Here is a 22,366-nt window from a genome sequence, read left to right on the forward strand (position 1 = left end):
TATTCATGAGAGACACAAAGAGAGAGGCAGAGGCATAGGTAGAAGGTGAAGCAGGCTCCCTGCAGGGAACCCCATGCAGGACTCCATCCCAGGATCCTGGGATCACGACCTGAGCCACCCAGGTGCCCTTACCTGCATACTTTTAAAACATTGTTTTCATCCATCTGTTGATGAACATTTAGTTTTTTCTTGTTTTTCATTATTACCAACAATAAATATTCTTAGGATGTTTCTTAGTGGACTTACATAAGCATGTCTACAGGATAAATTGGTACCACATGTAATCACTGGTTCATTGGTCTAGGCATATTTTAGTGTGAGACGTATTACCTTCTCAAAAGTTTTACCAGTTAATGTTCCTAGCACTATATGAGAGATTCTTTTTTTTTTTTAATTTTTATATATTTATGATAGTCACACAGAGAGAGAGAGGCAGAGACACAGGCAGAGGGGAGAAGCAGGCTCCATGCACCGGGAGCCCGACGTGGGATTCGATCCCGGGTCTCCAGGGTCGCGCCCTGGGCCAAAGGCAGGCGCTAAACCACTGCGCCACCCAGGGATCCCTATATGAGAGATTCTTAATCTTCCATTCCTTTTTTTTTTTTAAGATTTTATGTATTTGACACAGAGATAGAGCACAAGCAGGGGAACAACAGGGAGCCCAATGGGGGATGAAGACCTGAGCCGAAGGCAGATGCTTAATCAACTGAGCCACTTGGGTGCCCTTCAATCTTCCATTCCTGCTAATACTGGTCATGCTAGCTCATTTAAAATATTTGGATGATGACTTAACTTTAATTATTTTCTGAATTTAGTACCCTTTCATCCTTTTCTTTGTAGTGATCCAGGCTATTCATTAGAATGTTAAATATGTTATAAAATACAAATGATGGGTTACGATAGAAAAGTACTCAAAAAATCATTTAGAATTATAAATTCACATACCTTTCACTTCTAAAAGGAACAAATCAATTCTTTTTTTTTGTTTTTAAAACTCATTATCATTATTATTTTATGACTTTCCAGTATGAAAAATGAGGAAGTTCTTACACGTAAGTTTTATCTCCCCTAACCTCCACCAATTTTATTAAACTCCACCAATTTTTTGTTTACTGTGTTAGTTCTTTAGCATTGTACAGGTTTATAATGTTGTTCTAGAAGCACAATTCAAATGGATGCTGTGCTTGCTTTTAGTCTGACTAGGTCATTCCTGAGTTCTTTGTCTTGATTATTCCCATGGTTGGTGAGTACAGTCATTTATCAGGTCTGCAGCAGTTGTTTCCCGTCTCCAAAGTAAGTATTCTCATCTCCACTGTATTTACTTTTTTGCTTGAGAATTGCCTGTTGCCTTTATATTTAAACAATAGGTTGGCCGATTATAGTAGTTTCAGGTCCCAGGTTATTTCCCTTAGCACTTTGTCGACATTGCTTTCACAACATTATGGCATAAGTGTTGCTGTGAAAACATCAGAGGCCAAAAAAATAAAAAAAAATAAAAATCCTCTCCCTCCCCCACCAACAGCATCTTAGTTTTTGCTTGGACATCTACAAATTCTTCATCACTGAACTTAGGAAACTGTGTTAGGATATAGCTTGATTTTTATTATTCTCTTTTTTAATAAAAACAGTGTAACTTTTTAGCTATAAGTTGGCCAGTAGTTCTGTGAATATTTTTCTATATTCTCTATTATGAAACACTAGGGGCCGCCTGGGTGGCTCAGTTGGTTAAGTGTCTGCCTTCAGCTCAGGTCATGATCTCAAGGTCATGGGATAGAGCTTCACCTTTGGCTTGGCACTCAGTGGGGAGTCTGCTTCTCCCTCCCCCTCTACCTCTCCCTCTGCTCCTACTCATGCTCACTCACACTCTCTCAAGTGAATAAATAAAATCTTAAAAAAAAAAAAAAAAGGGGGCATCTGCGTGGCTTAGTGGTTGAACGTCTGTCTGCCTTTGGCTCAGGTCGTGATCCTGAGATCAAGTTCCGCATCAGGCTCCCCATAGGGAGCCTGCTTCTGCCTCTAGCTATGTCTTTACCTCTTTCTCTCTGTGTCTCATGGATAAATAAATAGAAATTTTATAAACCAAAAAACAAAAACCTAGGACTCTGTAGGTTGGATTTCCAGTGCACATACTCCCTGTGTTGGGGCATCCCAAGACAACCCCCACGTTTGATGATTGCCTAGAAGGACTCACAGGACTCAGCATGTAGTTGTGCTCATGGTGAAGATTTATTACCCGAAAGGACACAAAAACAAATCTGCAAAAGGAAGGGTGCATGGGGCGAAGTCCAGAGGAAGCCAAGGCACAAGCTTCCAAGAGACCTCTCCCCTATGGAGTTAATACAACATGCTTAATTCCTTCAGCAACAAATTGTGACAAGAGTAAAATAGTTGTCTAGGAGGGCTGCTTATTAGAGACTCAGTGGCGAAGGTTTTTATCAGGCACTGGTCATGTGGGCACCCTCTGCCCAGCATGTACCAAAATTGCAGGCTCCCAACAGGAAAACAGGTGTTCAGAACAAAGCACGTTGCTTGTACAAACAGTTTAGGAACAATAATCCACTCTTATCATTAGGGGAGGTTTTTAATACATGGTGGGAACTGTTTCCCAGTCACGTTTCCAGATGCCAGCGCAGGGTTGACCTTGCAAGCAGGCCTTTCTAAAAATAGCAGTCGCAAGCCTGTTGTGTTCTCTCTTATTTCAGAGGCTTTCTTCTCATTTATTTTCCAGTTCAATGTTTTCTGGATTTTTTATCTTGTTTTTCTTGTATCTCATTTTTGCGTTTGCCTTATAGTTATTTTTGAAAATATAAAGACCTATTTGAAAATTTTTTTCTTGGGTTTTTTTTTTTTTGTCTTTTTTTTTAAGATTTTATTTATTTTATTTTTATTTTTTAATTTTTATTTGTTTATGATAGTCACAGAGAGAGAGAGAGAGGGGCAGAGACACAGGCAGAGGGAGAAGCAGGCTCCATGCACCGGGAGCCCGACGTGGGATTTGATCCCGGGTCTCCAGGATCGCGCCCTGGGCCAAAGGCAGGAGCCAAACCGCTGCACCACCCAGGGATCCCTTTTTCTTGGGTTTTTATTTTATTTTATTTTTTTGCTACTACCTATATACAGGTCCCATATTGGATGAGTCTTTTCTGCTTACTACTCACAGAATGGAAAACAGTTGCATTCACATAGCTTCATCTAGTTTGCAGTTTGCTCAAAAATGTTATAGAATGAGTAAAATGTGTGCTTAGACAACTAAACAGATGTGTTCTTCAGAAACATCTTCACCAAGTTTTTCCTAGTGGCACCTTTTTAATCCTGGTGAGCAGAGCCGATAGACCGAGGCTCTTTGTGAGCAGTTTCAGCTCACAGCTTTTTTTTTTTGTACGGAGCTTTAACTTTTATTTCTGCTTAGTTAACTCTGGTGAGGAGCACCAAACTTGGCTGCTATTTCCCTTCCCTTAGCTACTTCTAGGCAGTTTATCAAGATTTGCCAGAGAAAACACAAATGCCTGCTTTGCCAATGCTGACAGTCCTGTTTCTCATTCAGCTTTCTCTGCAATGACTGGGTCACTGGCAAGACCTTCTCAGATTCTTGTTTCTCAACCTGAACCCCAGGTCTGGGTTCTAAGTAATAAATACTTGATTAAGCTTCAGGAGCCTTTCCTTTTCAGAAGCATTCATACTCTGTTGAAAAATTAGGTTTGATCCAAATTTCTCCGTGTGAGGCAATTATTCCTCCTCAATGGGAATATAGCTGTTTCTTAGTTTTTTTTTTTTTTAACAAATGGCATGTTCTTCTCAGATTGTTGGTTTTTTTCCTCCATTTCTACAGACTTCACATAAAGAAATACGCTCTTAGTCTTTAACTGATCTTTTACTGAAGCTCAATATCCTATTACTATTTAAAATATCAAAACATAGATTAAACCTTATTTTAGATAGTGAACAATTTTAGAAGTAATTTCTCACCATAAATTCTGGTTCCCTCAGTTTACTTAATATGATATTTAATATACTAATCAAATATATTTTAATGTTTAAGGTTTTATCATTGGTAATATAATGAGATTGAAAATAAGATTGTAGATGGTATCAATATCAACTTTATTGAAAAACTTAGAAAATTGAATGCCAGGCTCCTTTTTTTTTTGGACAAAAATTTATTGAGCTCCTACTACACACCAGGTGTTGTTCTAGGTATGTGGAATAAAACATGTAGATCACTAAATCTTCATATCTAATAAAACAAATTATTTAAATTCAAACTGATGACTTGATTTTGTCTTATGTAAATTTTGTTTTGTTGACTTCAGGGACCTTAAGTTAATTCTTAGTTGACAGGCGCCAATATAGGTCGGAAGAGGAAAGCTTCCTCTGAGTTGCCAGGCTCCTTTCAATAGGAGTTTTTTTTGATGTTCTATCCCAAACAGCATTTTGTAAAGACTGCATTTAGATTAGTAGAATTTTTTAGGTCAATGTCAAGGATATCTACATTTTTTTATTAGAGCACTTTTTGACAAAAATCTCAACATATTTTTAGTAGGTTTTCTTTCACAACTGAATAATTAATGTAGTAGCATAATTCTCTTGAGATCCAAATGAGGCTGGATTCACTTCTCTCAGCCTGCTTGATTTCCATCTTCATAGATGTTTTGCTAGTATTAGCACTTTAATATTTCAATTACTGCTTATGTATGTGAAATAATACGGTAAATGCAATAGAATATTCAAGAATTTCACAAAAATTTATGATTAAGTACAGATGGCAGTCCTGAAAAGAAATATTTGTTGGCATGAAATAATATACAACATCTTAAAATTATACTCATTATCTCCTTTTTGGTATGGAATTGTGAATATGTGCAGTTAAAAAATGCCAAATGGTAAGTTTGTATTTATATATCTTAGTGGGACATTCTCATAATCCAGTTCTTTAATTCATAGACATCTTATTTTTAAAGCTATTTTGTCAGTTTTTTCTTTATCTGAGTACCTTCATACTATTTTTTTCTCCTATCTATATCACTGTACTATCAGAAAAATCCTCTTTCTTTAATGTTGTTGATTCACTTCTTTATTATTCATAAGTATTGTAATAAAAAACCAAGCTTTTAGCATGTTTTATGGCCCTGCATCAACTCTTATATTTCCTTTTATCTTTGCTGCCTCAAACTCTCGCTTTCAGCAAAGCTGAATTATACCTTGATACTTGCATATATGGCATCTTATGTTTTTATACAATTGGTCCTAGTGTTGAGGGATCCCCAGGACCACTCCCTGGCTTGAGGACTCTCCAGGGTGACTCAGAGAGAGTCATCACTTTAAGCTGAATGCTAGGATGACTCAAAGGATTCAGCATATAGTAGTACTTGTGATTATGATTTATTACAGTGAAGTGATCTAAAGCTGAATCAGCAAAGGGAGGGGGTACATGGGAAAAAGTACAGGGAAAACCAGTTGAAAACTTAAAAGAATTCTCTTCCACTGGGGTCACAGAGGAAACAATTCCTTTAGGAACAGGTTTGACAACATGTAAGATGTTGCTAGCCAGGGAAATTCATTAGTGGCTCAGTGTCCAGGATTTTTATTTGGATCTGGTCATGTAGGCACTCCCTGCCTGGCACATGCCTACTTTCTGGCTTCTCAGAAGGAAAGTCATTGTTGACCATAAACTGTATTATTTGCACAGATGATTTAAGCAGAGTGAGCTATTCTTATCAGTTAATAGTAGATATCCTCCTGAAATCTAAGTTCCCAGATGGCACCCAAGGGCCAGCCTTGTAACCATGCTATCCAAGGAAAGGATAGTAATTCAGGACTGCTATATTAACTCTTTTTTTCTATAGTCTGTCTTTCTGTCCTCTTCATAAAATGGTTATTCCCATAAAAACATCCTGATTAAAATTATAAGGTTCCATTTCCCAAGACATTTTTTTGAATTGGTGTTATGTGTAAGACCTAAGGGTGTTACAAAGATGAATGAAATGCAGTTGGTTCATTTAAAAATGGGAAACTTTGGTCTGACTCAGACTCAAAAGTGCTACAGTGAAAGCATGAATGAAGTACCATCAGAGCACACAATAAGAGGTACTGCGTGAAAGGAAGTTGGTAAGGATTTTCTTCAAGTAGTTATTATTTCAGTTGAACCTTGAAGGTGAATAGGCATTAGGCTGATGAGGTAAGATGATTAAGAGTGAGGTAGAGAGAAAGCAAAAGTATGGAGGCAAGAAAATGTAAGGTGCTTCATGACAAAGTGATCAGGTTTGGCTACTTAGTTGCTTTTTCAGAGAGGATAGTGAAAGATGAGGAAGGTTGAAGAAATTGGAAGAGGCCAGCTGTGAAGTGTAAAAGATTTTTTCCTTTTAACTAAGAAATGTTTAGTTTTTTTGCTAAGAACATAGGAGACAAAGAATACTAGTAAGCATAAAGCTGTTTTTCAAACTGCATGGAGATCGTGATCCATTAGTATGTTGCAAAATCAATTCAGTGTCTTTTTCTTAACATTTTAGAAAGAAATGGGATATTTCATAATGTATGATATTGCACTGCCCATACTGAAGGTGTTCATGAAACATTTGATATAAATATGTGTGTATAAATGTGTGTATACACATATACATACAAGTGTACCGAGTTGTAATACTAAGTGCATTTCTAACTGGGTTACAGTCAAAAAAGTTTGAAAAAGATTTTAGAAGAAGATAATTATAAGACTGGAAACAAATTAGGAAGCCATTTCAAAGTGTTTTATTTCCAACAATATGGTAACCTAGATAATCTGAAATTGTTTCTGTCATATACACCTAGAAATACTAAATAAAAAATAGGCCATAAAATGCACAACTGAGTGATTGAGAATGTAAGTGAGATATTCAGGGGTTAGAATGGAGAATAACTTAAAACAACAGTACACACGTGAGCTAAATTTTTGGGGTTGGAAGATGTGGGAGAAGAGGTGGTTAGTCTCCTAAATGTAGGGGCTTTCCTTCTAATAATAGGGTGTGAACAGCAGGAGGTGAGAAATATCACCTACCAGTCAGCACAAGGCAATAATTAAAGAGTTGGATCTCTCTTGTCTTTTTAAATTTTATTTATTTATTTGAGAGAGGGAGCATGCACGAGTGCGGGTAAGCACAGGGAGGGGGAGAAGCAGACTCCGTGATGAGCAAGGAGCCTGACACTGGGCTCCATCCCAGTTCCCCGAGATCATGACCCAAGGTGAAGGCACCTGCTTAACTGACTGAGCCACCCAGGTGCCCCTGGATCTTTCTTACTTAGAGTCTACGTTGAAGACAACAAATCTGTGAATGTGGAGCTTTGGTTCTCTACCTTGTAAAAGTTTAGAATTCAAAATCATGCTGCCCAAGTAGCATGAAACCCATAATCTTGGAAATTAATATAAAAATTTGATCTCAAACCAATTCCTGAGAGGTTTGGGGAAAGCCAGGCAAAATCTTCCTTGAGAGGCACATACTTAATCCAGGCCATTCTCATGGTTAAGAGCTACATTAGGATTCATACTATCTAAAGTAAGAACAGCATATACCACAAATGGAAGGATCAGGTTTCCCCCCCAAACTTTAGCAGATTAGAGCTTTCTGGTAGAGACTTTAAAATCAATTTTCTTAAAATAATTAAAAACAAAGCAGAATCTGGGATCCCTGGGTGGCGCAGCGGTTTGGCGCCTGCCTTTGGCCCAGGGCGCGATCCTGGAGACCCCGGATCGAATCCCACGTCAGGCTCCCGGTGCATGGAGCCTGCTTCTCCCTCTGCCTGTGTCTCTGCCTCTCTCTCTCTCTCTCTATGTGACTATCATAAATAAATAAAAAAAAAAAAAAAAAAACAAAGCAGAATCTAAAGTATAAAAGATCCTTTTTTTTTTTTTTTTTTTAAAGATTTTGTTTATTCATGAGAGACACACAGAGACATAGGCAGAGGGAGAAGCAGGATCCATGCAGGAAGCTTGATATGGGACTCAATCCCGGGACTCCAGGATCATGCCCTGGGCTGAAGGCAGGCGCTAAACCACTGAGCCACCAAGCATCCCAAAAGTATAAAAGATCCTAAGAGGAAAAGAATAGAATTGAAAAAAATGTCTAGAAATGAAAAGATCATCATTAAAATAAAAAACCTGTTCAGTGAGTTAAATGGTACATTAGACCCGTCTGATGGAGATTTATTGAAGTAGAAGACTCGTAGGAGATTATCTGGAATGCAGCTGAAATTGATGAATTAAAAATGTGAAGTTGAGTCAAGTCGAAAATAGTATGAAAAGACACTTCGTAATTTGAGTGAGTTGCAAATGTAGAGACTAGAAATAATGGGAGAAACAATATTCAAAACTGTAATGATTTAGAAGTTTTCGGAATTGTTGACAGATTTAAGAAGTACAGTGAGTCTGGGGGTGCCTGGGTAGTGCAGTCTGTTGAGTGTCCAACTCTTATTTTCAGCTCAGATCGTGATCTCAGGGTGGTGGGATTAAGACCCACATCACACTCCACACTCAGCATGGAATCTGATTGGGACTCACTCTTTACCTCTCCTCTGCCTTTCTCTACCCCCTCTAAAATAAATAAAATCTTAAAAAAAATCAAAGGACAAGGAGTCTAAAGCCAAAAGTAAAAATAGTTCCACGCCTACTTCAGAATGAAACTGGAGAGTACCAAAGACATAAAGAAGATATGAAAACAGTTAAAGGTAAAAAAGGCAAGGAGCTGTATCAGTAATCAAGGTAAGAGCTGATATGTGTCCAGTGTTGGAGGATGGTTCCAGAAGACCTGTCAGAGAATTAGAGGTGGCATGATTTGGTAACACCAAAAATGTTGAATTTGAGGTTTTAGGAAGAAGGGATTTAAAATGATGTTGATACTTCCAGTTTGGTTATCGAGGCAGATGACAACACTTAGTTCAAGATTGGCAACAGAAGGATGAAAGATTTGGGATGTGCCAAGGATGAGGGGGATCAGGGTAAAGTAACATTGTTTAGGACTTGTTGAGTTTGAAGTAACTGTGAGAAACATACTTCTATGTGCAGGTGATTACAAATCCCAGTTCAGAGTCTAGAAGAGCCAAACGTGAGAATACACAGGTCATTATTGTTTTTTTTTTTTGTTTTTTTTTGTTTTTTTTTTTATGATAGTCACAGAGATAGAGAGGCAGAGACACAGGCAGAGGGAGAAGCAGGCTCCATGCACCGGGAGCCCGACGTGGGATTCGATCCCGGGTCTCCAGGATCGCGACCTGGGCCAAAGGCAGGCGCTAAACCGCTGCGCCACCCAGGGATCCCCACAGGTCATTATTGTTAGTGATGATTGAAATCCTGAGATTGCCAAGGGTAGAATGCAATGAGAAGAGAAACAGCATGTTTTGGAACATGAGGAAATGGACCTCTTTTTTTTTTTAAATTTTTTATTCATTTATGATAGTCACAGAGAGAGAGCGAGAGAGAGAGGCAGAGAGAGAAGCAGGCTCCATGCACCGGGAGCCCGACGTGGGATTCGACCCCGGATCTCCAGGATCGCGCCCTGGGCCAAAGGCAGGCGCCAAACCGCTGCGCCACCCAGGGATCCCCAGAAATGGACCTCTTTAAGAAGAAGACAGGGAACAAGCAGTGAGAATATGAGAGACAAAAGAGTGGCATAAAGCTGAGGAGCTCAGTGAGATTTTACCATCTGGAGATCACGGAAGGAAGATAGGGCACACTTTGTTCCTGCAGCAGGGAATTGTGACAGCGCTCGTGAGATGTCAACCATGGACACACATGGGAAACTCGGCGCTTGAAGTCTTTATTTGGGGCTGATCACATAGGACACTCCCTGATTTCTGAAAAAGTCTTTCTATTAGAAGTGATACTCAGGTGTTAGTGGTCTAAGGAATGAATGGAAGGTGAGAAATTGGAAAACACTAAAAAAAAGTTGGACAGTAAAGGAAGAATCAAAGGCATCTTTGTCTGATATAAAATGTGAATGGTTTACCATGCAGCAATATACCATTTGAGAAATATTTTTGAATTCCTTATAAGTTGTCTGTTTTAGTGTTTGAAGACAAGGCCTTTATTTTTCTTCCCTTCTGATGCTATTATGGAAACAGCAGTGCTCTTTAAATGATTAAACTGTTTTTGGTGCCACTTTATTGCCTTCCACCAGATGGACCTCTGTCTGTTTTATCTTTTCTCTAGTGTGCCTCATCCCCCTCTTTAAACTACTTTCTGTATATTTATCCCTTTTTTCAGCTTGCTTTTTCTTATTCATTAGTGGTGTCATTTTGGGACAGTCAAGAGTAAAAAAGTTATTTAAGATTTATATTGAAACATTAAAAAGTTTGGTAGGGGTTAGAGATGTATTACACTTAAAATTCTTCATCTGACATCCCTAGGAAGAATATAAAAAGGCAACGTTGTGAAGCAATTGTTGGAGCACAGTGTGGCAATGCAGTACTAAGAGGAGCCCATGTCTATGTTCCCGGAATTGTGTCAACTTCAAAATGTAAGTCTAATGTTTAAGCCTTTCTGTACACTAAAGGATTCTTTAAAATCTATGTACGTTATCAAATGGAAAATTTATTAAACTGCCATTCAAAAAAAACCTACCATTCAGATGTATTTCAAATTTACTTTTATCAGATATTTTCCAAGTTTTACATTAGGGATAGCCAGCAAGAGATTTATCAGATATGGTCTAACAAATTGAGCATCCATATATTTTTTTTTTGCCAGTTTTTTTTTTCTTTCCATAAAAGAGTGTGTGAGATGATGTTTAGAGGATCGTTATTGATTAATAGAGTGTAAGATGTCAGTGGAATTTTATTTTGTTTCTTAACTCCATTGCCCTCAGACTTCTGTTGTCATTTGTGAAGGTAACTGTTGGAACTTGGGATCTTAATATTGGAATAAATTATAGCCAATATTCTTAATTTACTCACTTAATTGATGACATATGCTTAATAACTGTGGTTCAGGCTTTTTGGGTTTGAAATCAAGACACATAGGTTTTGATCTACTGGGAATTTATTCAGTCTATGGATTTTAGTTATGCTATCTGTGAAAGAGATGATTTGACCAACACTAGAGTGTGCTAACCTGCCCGCTGGCCATGTCCAGCCTGTGGCTGTTTTTGCATGGCTCACAGCTAAAAATGATTTTTCCATTTTTAAAAGATTATTTTAAAACAATACAAAGAAGAATATGCCCAGAAAACTTATGTGGCTCATAAAGCCTAAGGTGTTCACTTGCCTTTTATAGAAAAAGTTCACTGACCTTTGATCTATGTGATTTGAACAGTCCTTCTAGCTCTAGTTGATAGACTACTCACTATTGCTATCAAGTTAATGGGTTAGACAAATACATGACAGGCTAGGTCTAAGAACATGGGAGTGGGGGATACCTGGGTGGCTCAGTGGTTGAATGTCTGCCTTCGGCTCATGGTGTGATCCTGGAGTCCTGGGATCGAGTCCCACATCGGGATCCCTGCATGGATCCTGCTTCTCCCTCTGCCTGTGTCTCTGCCTCTCACTCTCTCTGTGTCTCTCATGAATAAATAAACAAACCATGGAAGTGGGATATAATTTCCCATTATTTAAAGTCACTGGGATTGGTTACTGAGAATAATTTAACAAAAATATGACAAAACCTAGACTTAATCAGCCATATGAATCCATGCTGTATGCTGTGTAGTTTCAAGGTGTTCTGAGTATATACGTATATATACATAGTTGTGTGTATATATGTATACATACATGCAAATACATATATATGAATAAATATATGTACTTATCATGAAAATCTCTGCTTTAATTGCTATAATAGGAAACCTGCAAAGAAATAACAGGATAATGGGATTTAGAAACATTTCTTTGAGGGACTTTAGTGTACATTTTTGATGAATCCTCTTAAAGGAAACTTGGAACTTTGAGAATTGAGCCAAAGATACCAAAACTTTTATGAAGTTGTTTAGGGAATGTTCAGTTTGGAAAAAATAAATAGATATCCTTCATTTTCTGCTTAAAGAGTTCCAGTTTAGATAGAATGTTTTTGAAGACTTTTTTTTTTTTTTTCTCCTAGAAAAAACAGTCTTCAGTTAGATATATTATTATGGAACATTTAAAAGTAAAAAGTCAGATTTTCTATAAGGATAGAGTTAATGAGCCAGTTTAGACCTCTTCATTCCCATTATCCATGCCCTTATTTGTCCTGGTCTAGCTTAAAGAATTTTCACTATTCTTCTACCAAAATATAGCCTAATTAGTATAATCTGATTTTCTTCTTTCTTAGTTATGAAAGCTGGAGATGTTACTTCTGTATACTCTGATATTAAAGGCAAATGTAAGAAAGGAGCCAAAGAATTTGATGGAACAAAAGTATTTCTTGGAAATGGGATTTCTGAACTAAGCCGCAAAGAAATCTTCAGTGGGGTACCTGAACTGAAGTATGTTATCAAGTGTTTGGGGGAAATCTGCATTCTTTTTGGTGGTTCAAGTTAAAAGAAAAAAAACAATGTAAAAAATATATCTAGTTGCATTATAAAATTTTCTTGGTATAAATTTGACTGGAAAATAATTGTTCAATGCATATTTCCATGGCTTTTTAAAAAACTGCTTTTAGGTAAAAGAGTAAATGCTGAGATTAGAGGGCCCACCTAGGTAAACAAGTAGTCACATTGCAATTGTCAGTGTCAGTTTTTCCTTTTGAATTTTATTGATTTGAAAATTTTTGCGTGTTTTGGAGAACAGTACTCATCTTGATGAAGGATGAAGTATGTGATTTATCTAGAACTGCTTAAACAATCTATTTTTATGAAAGGAAAAGTTTGATTTTAATATAACTTAAGAATAGTTTTTATTAATTTTTTTTTTTTTTTTTTTAAACCAGAAAGCCAGCAATTACATGGCTACTTGCGGTCAAGAATTAAGATTTGGATCTCAGGTGTTTGGTTAGCTCAGCCGGTTGAGCGTCCTACTCTTGATTTCAGTTCAGGTCATGATATCTCTCTCTCAAATAAATAAATCTTAGATAAAGAAAAGAAATAACATTTGGATTTATTCAAACCAAATTTAAAAACAGTTTTAAATCTTCTTGGGTTGCTACTGGCTCTAAATAAATTAAATCTGTGGACAATCCAGAGTCTCATTTTGCTTCATAATTTCAGCCTGTGTAAGGAGTTCTGTAGACAGCTCCATTACTCCATAGTTGACAGCTGATGTAGACATGTTGAAAAATGAATTTATCCATGTAGAACTGGACCACATTCCTGATTTCCTGGAACAGTTTTCATGTTGCAGCAATTTGGGTTTATAGTTGAAATTAATTCTTCTGAAGACACAGATTATTGGATTAACTAAGTGTAGATAACAGCACTTTCCAAATGGCCAAGAGTAAAGATTTTATTCTCCTTGGAAGATTTTATGAATATGAGGGTAAAGCATATATATGTTGTGTTTATCTTCGGGTCTATAACATAGAATTGATATTTTGACTTTCTCCTTTGGTTCTATTGGTAACTCCATCCTCTTATTCTTGTGACTGGCTTCATTTTTTTTTTAAACTGAATTATAATTGATATATAATATTGTGTTTTATGTGCACAACACAGTGATTCAATATTCATACGCATTAAGAAATGGTCACAAGAAAAAAAAAGAAATGGTCACAAGACATTACCATCTGAGGTTATACAAAGTTGTTACAATAGTATTAACTATATTCCCTAGGGTATACATTAATACTCATGTTTTATTGATAATTTATTTAATCTTATTTATAATTTATTTAATGCTTGTAACTCATTTATAACTGGAAAGTTTATCCTTTTCACCTATTTTATTACCTCTACCCCCTTATTTCTAGCATCCATCAGTTCTCTGTATCTATGATTCTCTATTTTGTTTATTCATTTGTTCATTTGTTTTTTAGATTATACACAGAAGTGAAATCATACAGTATTTGTCTTTGTCTGGCTTATTTCACTTAGCATAATACTCTCTGGGGCCATCCATGTTGTCATGAATGGCAAGATTTTATTCTTTTTTATGACTGAGTAATATTCCTGTGTGTGTGTGTGTGTGTGTGTGTGTGTGTGTACACATCACATTTTCTTAATCCATTCCATTATTGGTGGACACTTCTTGTGATGGATTTCTACTTCCTTGTAATTGATTTCTGGTTTCATACTGTTGTGCTAGGAAGAAAACTTGATATGATTTCAGCCTTGTGAAATTTATTGAGATTTGTTTTGTGGCCTAACGTGATCTGTCCAGGAAAATATTACATGTACACTTGAGAAAAATGTGTATTCTGCTGTTTGGGGATGGAATACTCTGTATCAATCAAGTTCATGTGGTTTTGATGTGTTGTTTACAACTGTTATTACATTATTTTATGTCTGTATGATCTATCCACTGTTGTGTGATGTTAAAGTCCTCTGATATTATTACTTTATTAATGATTAATGCTCTTCTTTGTCTCTTGTTACAGGCTTTGTTTAAAATTCTGTTTTGTGTCCTATATGCATTGTTCCCCCTGCTTTCTTTCTGTTCTCACTTGCATGGAATATTTCTTTGTAGCCCTGTACCTTCAGTCTCTATTTGTCTTTGGGTCTGAAGTGAATCTCTTATTGTCAGCAAATACATGGGTCTTGTTTTTTATCCATTCATTTATGCTGTATGTTTTGCTTGGATTATTTAGTCCATTTTCATTTAAAGTAATTATTGATATATGTATACTTATTGCTGTTTTGTTATTTGTTTCTGCTTGTTTTTTTTTTTTTTGTAATTGTTTTTTCTCTTGGAATTTGATTACTTTATGTGTTATGCTTGGATTATTTCCTCTTTATTTTTTGTATGCCTGTTACAGATTTTCAGTTTGTGGTAACCATGAGATTCATATATAATGACCTATGTATATATAACAGTCTATTTTAAGTTGGTGGTTGCTTAAGTTTGAACACATTCCATAACATTGCTCCCCTCTCTGCAGCATTTTATGTTTATTCCATCATATTTTACATCTTTTTATGTATTCCTTAACTGATTATTATATAGTTGATTTTACCACTTTTATCTTTTAACCTTCGGACTATGTAGGTGATTGATCCACTACCTTTACTACATATTTGCCTTTACCAGTGAGATTTTTTTCTTTCATATATTTTACTTGTAGTTATGGCCTTTTCCTTTTTGCTTATGGAAGTCCCTTAAATATTACAAAACCAGTTCAGTGGTGATGAACTCTTTTAACTTTTGCTTCTCTGGGGAAACTCTTTATTTCCTCTTCAATTGTGAACGATAACCTTGCTGAGTATTCTTGATTGTAAGCACTCTGAATGTATTGTGCCACTCACTCCCTTCTGACCTGAAAGTTGGTGTTGAGGAATCAGCTGATAGCGTTATGGGGGGTTCCCTTATATGTAACTAATTGTTTTCCTACTGCTTTTAAGATTCTGTCTTTAAGTTTTTAATTTTTGACATTTTAATTGTAATGGATCTTGGCATGGATCTCTTTGGGTTCATTGTTTTGGGAATTCTCTTTTTCCTAGATCTCGATGTCTATTTCCTTGCCAAGTGAGGTAGATTTTCATCTATTATTTCTCAAGTAAGTTTTCTGCCCCTTTTTCTCTCTCTTCCTTTGAGGACTTCTGTAAGTTAGTGCACCTAATGTTAGGTCACAGGTCCTTTAAACTGTCCTCATTTGTAAAATTTCTTTTTTCTTTTTCCTGTTCATTTTGGGTGAGTTTTACTGCCTTGTTTTCCAGATCACTGCTCCATTCTTCTGTATTACTAATCTGTTTATTCCCTACAATATATTTTCATTTCTATTATTCTTCAGCTCTGATTGGAATGTTTTATATTTTATTTTTGTTGAAGTTCTCACTGTGTTTATCCATTTTTCTCCCAAGTTTGATGAGCAGTTTTATTGGTCATCACTTTGGAGTTTTTATTAGGTAGATTGTTTATTTCCATTTCATTTAGATCTTTTACTGACGTTTTGTGTTATTCTTTTGTTTGGAACATAATCTTCTGTCTCCTCATTATGCCTAATTCTGTGTGTGTGCTTTCTATGTATTAGGTAGTTCATCTGTATCTCCTGGTCTTGAAGGAGTGGCCTATGTAAGAGATATCCTGTAGGGCTCAGAAGTGCCATTCTCTCACTCTGGCACCCAGACACAGGTGCTTCAGGGGTGTTCCCTGAGTGGGCTATGTGTATCTTCCTCATGGAAGCCCCTTGACAGCTGTAGTACATTCTTGGGTGAGGTTGCCTTCCTTGCCCTGCTGGGTTAGCTGGAACCCTATTCCTGATGGCTACCAGTATGCTGGTGGGTGGAGTCCTGTAGACTGCAAGGCCCTGTTGAGGGACAGGATTATAAGGGGCTCTCAGTGGGGTATGCACCCTGCCATTAGCATTCTAGGAGGAGGATTTCAAAATAGTGTCTGGTAGTTCCAGCCATCAGCAGGGCAGAACAATATAGCAAAGATGGCTGCTACCAGTGTCTTATTCCTCAAGGAGAACCCCTGCCCCCACCCATCCTCTTCAGGAGGTGCTCCAAGATTAGTAAGTAGATCTACTTCACCTATGGTCTATGTGCTTTTTTTTTTGTTCTCTCTCTCTCTTTTTTTTTTCTCTATGTGCTTTCTGATCTGGCTTTTGATCTTTTCTGATCTTTTGGATGTGATTTTTTTTTTTTTTTTTATCTGATCTGAAACCATTTGTACTGGTTTCTGGGTTGAGTCTGTGTGCAAGCCCTTTATGAATAGGGTTTCCCTTCCTTACAGTTTTGTAGTTTTCCTGGACATACTCCCTGTTGGTTTTTAAGGCCAGCTGTTTTGGAAACTCATATCCATGCATTCATTATCTAAGGGTTGGGTTATTGAATGTGGAGCTAGAATCTCTCCTTGGGAAGGTAATACTCCTTTGATGTCTGTTCTGACCATGGAACATTGCGCCGGGGGTGTGGTTTAATCCTTTAGCAAGGCTGTATCTTTGCCTCTTCAATTCATCTTTGGGCTGTCCCTTGTGTGGGCTCTGTTCATTGAGTTTCTAGGTCCCCTTCAGAAGGAATGCTGACCATTTGATGTGTTTCTGGGAGGCGATGAGCTCAGGATCTTATTATTCTGCCATCTATAATTCTCTTCTACTCTTCATTCTCTTATATTATTCAATGTAGTAGTTTTAGTAACTTTGCTGACAGACTTTTCTGAGTAATGTTTGTTGGTGGGAGTAGCAGACAACCATCTTTCAAAAAACTATTTTTTTAACTGAATTTTTAAACTTAGCATTCACTTATGCTGTTAGGATTTCTTTCTCTGCCCATATGAGGAAAAGCATGGTTCCATAACAAATGCTACATATATCGCGTTTCTTTTATAAAATTTTAGAACTATGTCTCCTAGTGGTATTTTGTTATTTAACTAATAAATTTGTACCCTTTGGTTTGTTGAATTACAGTGGAGTTCAGTCATAGACTTCATAGAGGTAGATTAATTTACTAACAGACTATCATATGAGATCTCGTGCTTTTTGTTATTATATGGGGATACATTTTATAAAAATCATTTTTAAAAGAAACTTGTTAGGGGCACCTGGGTCACTCAGTCAGTTAAGCATCTGCCTTAGATAGCTTCTAGATGGCACTTGCCAGAGGAACTGACCTTGTGGTCAGAAGGTTAGAACTTTTAGTTCTACCCTAGGCCTTCCAGGGAGGGGAGAGGGACTGGAAATTCAGTTAATATTTAATGGTCAGTGACTTAATCAATTGGGCCTATGTAATGAAACCTCCATGATAACTCCTAGATGGTGGGGTTCAGAAAGCTTCCAGGTTGGTGAACACATCTAGGTACAGGGAAGGTGGTGATCCATATACTTCTCCATTGCTTCTCTTGGGCATCTCTTTCCTTTGGCTTTTCTAAATTGTATCCTCCATAGTAAACCAGTACTAGTAAATGTTTGGAATTCTGTGAATAGTTCTAGTGAGTTTTCAAACCTGAGGAGGGCAGTGTGGAAACCCCCAAATTTACAGCCAGTTGGTCAGAATTACAGCTGGCAACCCAGGATGCCCAGTTGGCATCTGGAGTGACACTGGTCTTGTTGGATCCAACCACTGAGGCTGTGGAGTTCTCACAATAACCCTGGGCAGATTGTGACAGAACTGAACTGGAGTGTGGGACACCCAGCTGGTGCACGAGAAAACCCCACACATTTGGGGTCAGGAGCATTGTGTAAAGTGAGCCCACCTACCTACGTCAAGCAGAGTGCACACCATCCAAATAGATGCATCCCTACCAAGATTAGTTCAGAAGCTCTGAGCTTGTCAGCATACTGTACTGAGGACTTGGTTCTTTTCCTCCCTGCTTAGACTCTTGTTCTTTGCTTTTACTCCTATATCTAGTTTATTTTAGTTATTTATTTTTAAAAATTTTATTTACTTATTCATGAAAGAGAGAGAGAGAAAGAAAGGCAGAAACATAGGCAGAGGGAGAAGCAGGCTCGCAGGGAGACCAATGTGGGACTCGATCCTGGACCCCAGGATCACAACCTGAACCAAAGGCAGATGCTCAACAACTGAGCCACCCAAGGATCCCTCCTGTATCTAGTTTAAATCCATAATCTTAACCTTGCCTTTATTATTAGAGTGTACTTTTTCTGTACCCCTCTAATCTCTGGCTTTCTCTGGCAGCATTTATGTGCTTTTTCTTGCCTTTGATGGTCTCTGACAGACTCTCTCAGATTGCAGTTTGTCCTAGTGAATCATCGTCTCCTATGTTCTTCTGCTCTGATCATTTCCACTGCCACTTATTACATGGGATAAAGGTAGAAAAGCTCATCTGGAGGATTGATCAGTACTAGGCCCTCCCCTTCCACACCCTCTTCCCTCCACCATACTCTGGTGCCCACATGTGCTCACTCTCTCTAAATAAATCTTTTCTTTTTTTTCTTAATCTTTTTTAAAAAAGTACACTTAAATCTCATAAGCACTGAGTTATACCTAGAAATGTTGAATCACTATATTGTACACCTAAAACTAATATAACACTATATACTGGGATTAAAAAATAAAATAACAGACCCATTATATGCCAACATAAATAACATTTTTGATCAAGTATCTCTGTTAAAAAAAAGACTCCTATTCTTGGCCTTTTTCAGTTTGTTCAAATCTCTGAAGAAATCCTCTGTGCCTAAATGAAAAATTTAACTATCCTCTTTAGTTTTCCTGATGGCCTTCTACTGTGAGGGATAAGTCCTAGGCAATTCACAGGAATACCCTAAGGATTGTCGTGTTGAGTACAGGGGTCTTTTTTTTTTTTTTTTTTTAAGATTTGTTTATTTATTTACTTATGATAGAGAGAGAGAGAGGGAGGCAGAGACACAGGAGGAGGGAGAAGCAGGCTCCATGCTGGGAGCCCGATGTGGGATTCGATCCCAGGACTCCAGGATCGCGCCCTGGGCCAAAGGCAGGCGCCAAACCGCTGAGCCACCCAGGGATCCCCGAGTACAGGGGTCTTAATAGGCAGAATGTCTTATATTTGTCCTGCTACTTGGGCCTCTTCCTAGGAACGGAGTTTGCGTGGACAGTGGAATTTGTACAGACTAATGTTAGATCTTTCTGCTTCTCAGAGGTAGAGGCATACGAATGACAGAACCCGTATATCTCAGCCCCTCATTTGACAACGTACTGCCCCGCTACTTATTTTTACAGGTAAGTAAGTATTTGTCAGAGTAAAATGTTTAATGACATTGAAACATAACTTCAGTGAGTTATTACAAATCTGTTTTTTTTTTCCTGTTATATTTTTTATGGTTTATTTTTCTGATCTCCCTTTGGTTAAGCAATAAAAAAAACAAAAACAAAACTTTGTACGACTTCTTTTCCTTTTCTCAACTGATTTTAAACTTTTTTTAACCCTTTGTTGCTCAAAAGTGCTTTGGTACAGTTTACTGTAATTGCTTTCCATCTCAGAATATTAATTTCTAAATAATGCATACATTGATATACATATGTTTCATTTGTGACCTTGAGTAAGATGCAAATGGTTTACTCCTAACAGATTTTAAGATTTTATTTATTTATTCTGAAAGACAGAGAGAGAGAGAGAGAGAGAGAGGCAGAGATATAGGCAGAGGGAGAAGCAGGCTCCACGCAGGGAGCCCGATGTGGGACTCGATCCCGGGACTCCAGGATCACGCCCTGGGCTGAAGGCAGGCACTAAACAGCTGAGCCACCCAGGTATTCCCAACTCCTAGCACATTTTTGTCAGGTGGTTATCAATTGCTGTGATACAATAATCTGTTTGCCTTGTCCAGTTTATTGCATATTTCCATGTGCAGTAACTCACTTGATTTGTTATAGTTCACTGGTTAGGTGGTATTATTATTACTGATATATGATGAAGATACCAATTATCAGATCTGTAGGGTTCTTGAGTGAGGTCATATACAATTAGTAATTAATAGTGTCTGAAATCTGACCTCAGTGGAGATGCCACTTTCTGCTCTGCCCAGTACTTTAAATAAAAAGACATAAATCCAAAGATTATTTCTGGTGTGAACAAATAGAAAAACAGATTGATATTTATTCTTTGATTCCACATCAGTGATGACATAACACATAGGATATATAATCTAATATATAGTTATATACTAGTTATATATTATTATACTGATTCTTCTTCAGTAATTTGGGCCAGACCCATGCCCTTTTTTTTAGTTTGGTATTGTGCTGTGTGCTTTGAATATATTATCACAAGCATTCATTGGCTTACAACTTAGACAACTGTTACCATTTCTTGAATGATGTTCAATAATTATTTAACTTGTGAAGATTAAGATAGTTCATAGGATGACTGGCTAAAGAAATTTTACCCTGAAGAAATCATATTTTATAGGCACAAGAGTTGGACAACTGGTAACCTTTGTCCATTCTACATTTTGAAGTTACTTTACAGGTGGAATTATATAGCTGTTGGAAAAGTCCCTGGGGAAATTTTTGTTTTGTTTTGTTTTTTCCTTTGATGCCTCTTGCCTTGCCATTATCCCCACTTAATTCTGTATTCTTTGTTGCTTCAAATAGCTTAAAAAAAAAAAAAAAGCTTTACATTGTAGACTATTTTTCTTCTTCTTTTTTTTTTTTTGGCTGCGGCATGTGGATGTGTAAAGGTCTACTGACAACTGATTATTTTTCATTTTAGCACCTGAAGTTACACTAGCATATATTTTTTAGACTTAATGGGGGTGTTGTGTACAATCACTAAAACTACAATTGTGTAATACCATTTGATTTTTCAAAATCAAAAGGAAACTTCTGTATCGCTTAAATACAGTCTGTAGAATCACAAAATAACCTTAGATGTCCTTCACATTAGAAGTAATTGTCATTTAAATATTTAACAATTAAATACTTGTAAGAATTGCTTTCAGTTCTAATTACATTTTAACTTAACTAGAATAAAAAATAGTGCCTGAAACTTAATTTTCTCATTGCCTGGTTTCTTGTAAATAATTGATTTAAGAGCCAGATGAGATTAGACAAGCTAACAAATATTTAAATAAATACTACTGTCTGGGCACTAGCGCCAGAATTGGTTTTAGTTGGTCTGGCTGGGGTGGTGCCTTGGTCAGGAAGATTGAAAGCTCTCCCAGGTAATTCTCATGTGCAGTTAAAATTGAGATGGAGGGATCCCTGGGTGGCGCAGCGGTTTGGCGCCTGCCTTTGGCCCAGGGCGCGATCCTGGAGACCCGGGATCGAATCCCACGTCGGGCTCCCGGTGCATGGAGCCTGCTTCTCCCTCTGCCTGTGTCTCTGCCTCTCTCTCTCTCTCTCTTTGATGACTATCATAAATAAATAAAATTTTAAAAAATAAAATAAAAAAAAAATAAAATTGAGATGGAGAATCACTGTAGTATACCTATGGGTTACATCTAGGTGCATGTTAGAATCACCTGGGGAGATTTTGAAAATACTGACGCCTAGGCCCTATTGCCAGAAATTCTGATTTAACTACTCTAGATCAGGACTAGACATGTTTTTAAAACCCACGAGGTGATTTTCTTGTGTAACTAGAAAACTTTGATGACAAAGAAAACTTTGTCATTTCAATAATTAATGAAGCCTCTTCACTTGGACTATTTCATAATTTCGATTTGTTGCATGACTAGAAGGTTCTTAATGTATTATGTTTGATTGCAAATTTCTGTCATCTTTGACCAGTATGTTAATGTTACTATTAGAAGTGAAGCAAAAACAGTTGTCTTTAGATAGAGAATCACGAAATCTTCAGTAGCCATGTACATGTTTCAGTGTTTTCATATTGGAGTTCAATTTTTAAATATTTTTGGAATAAGACCATTAAGAGAAAATAAGTGTAACATGGTAAGCTCATTTTT

The 22,366-nt window shown here is 37.2% G+C and overlaps 1 protein-coding gene across 3 annotated transcripts in view; it reads left to right on the forward strand.

Annotated features, from left to right (window-relative positions):
* NSUN6 (NOP2/Sun RNA methyltransferase 6) overlaps positions 1–22,366 on the forward strand; it is a 57,775-nt gene that overhangs the window by 8,047 nt on the left and 27,362 nt on the right. For all 3 annotated transcript variants that reach the window (XM_025445598.3, XM_025445600.3, XM_025445599.3), the window contains exons 4-6: positions 10,372–10,481; positions 12,266–12,419; positions 19,601–19,682. In XM_025445598.3, the coding sequence (XP_025301383.1) occupies positions 10,372–10,481; positions 12,266–12,419; positions 19,601–19,682 (346 nt within the window). The remainder of the gene's footprint in view (positions 1–10,371; positions 10,482–12,265; positions 12,420–19,600; positions 19,683–22,366) is intronic.

The sequence above is a fragment of the Canis lupus genome, chromosome 2 (assembly GCF_003254725.2).
Source record: "Canis lupus dingo isolate Sandy chromosome 2, ASM325472v2, whole genome shotgun sequence".
NCBI lineage: Eukaryota > Metazoa > Chordata > Mammalia > Carnivora > Canidae > Canis > Canis lupus.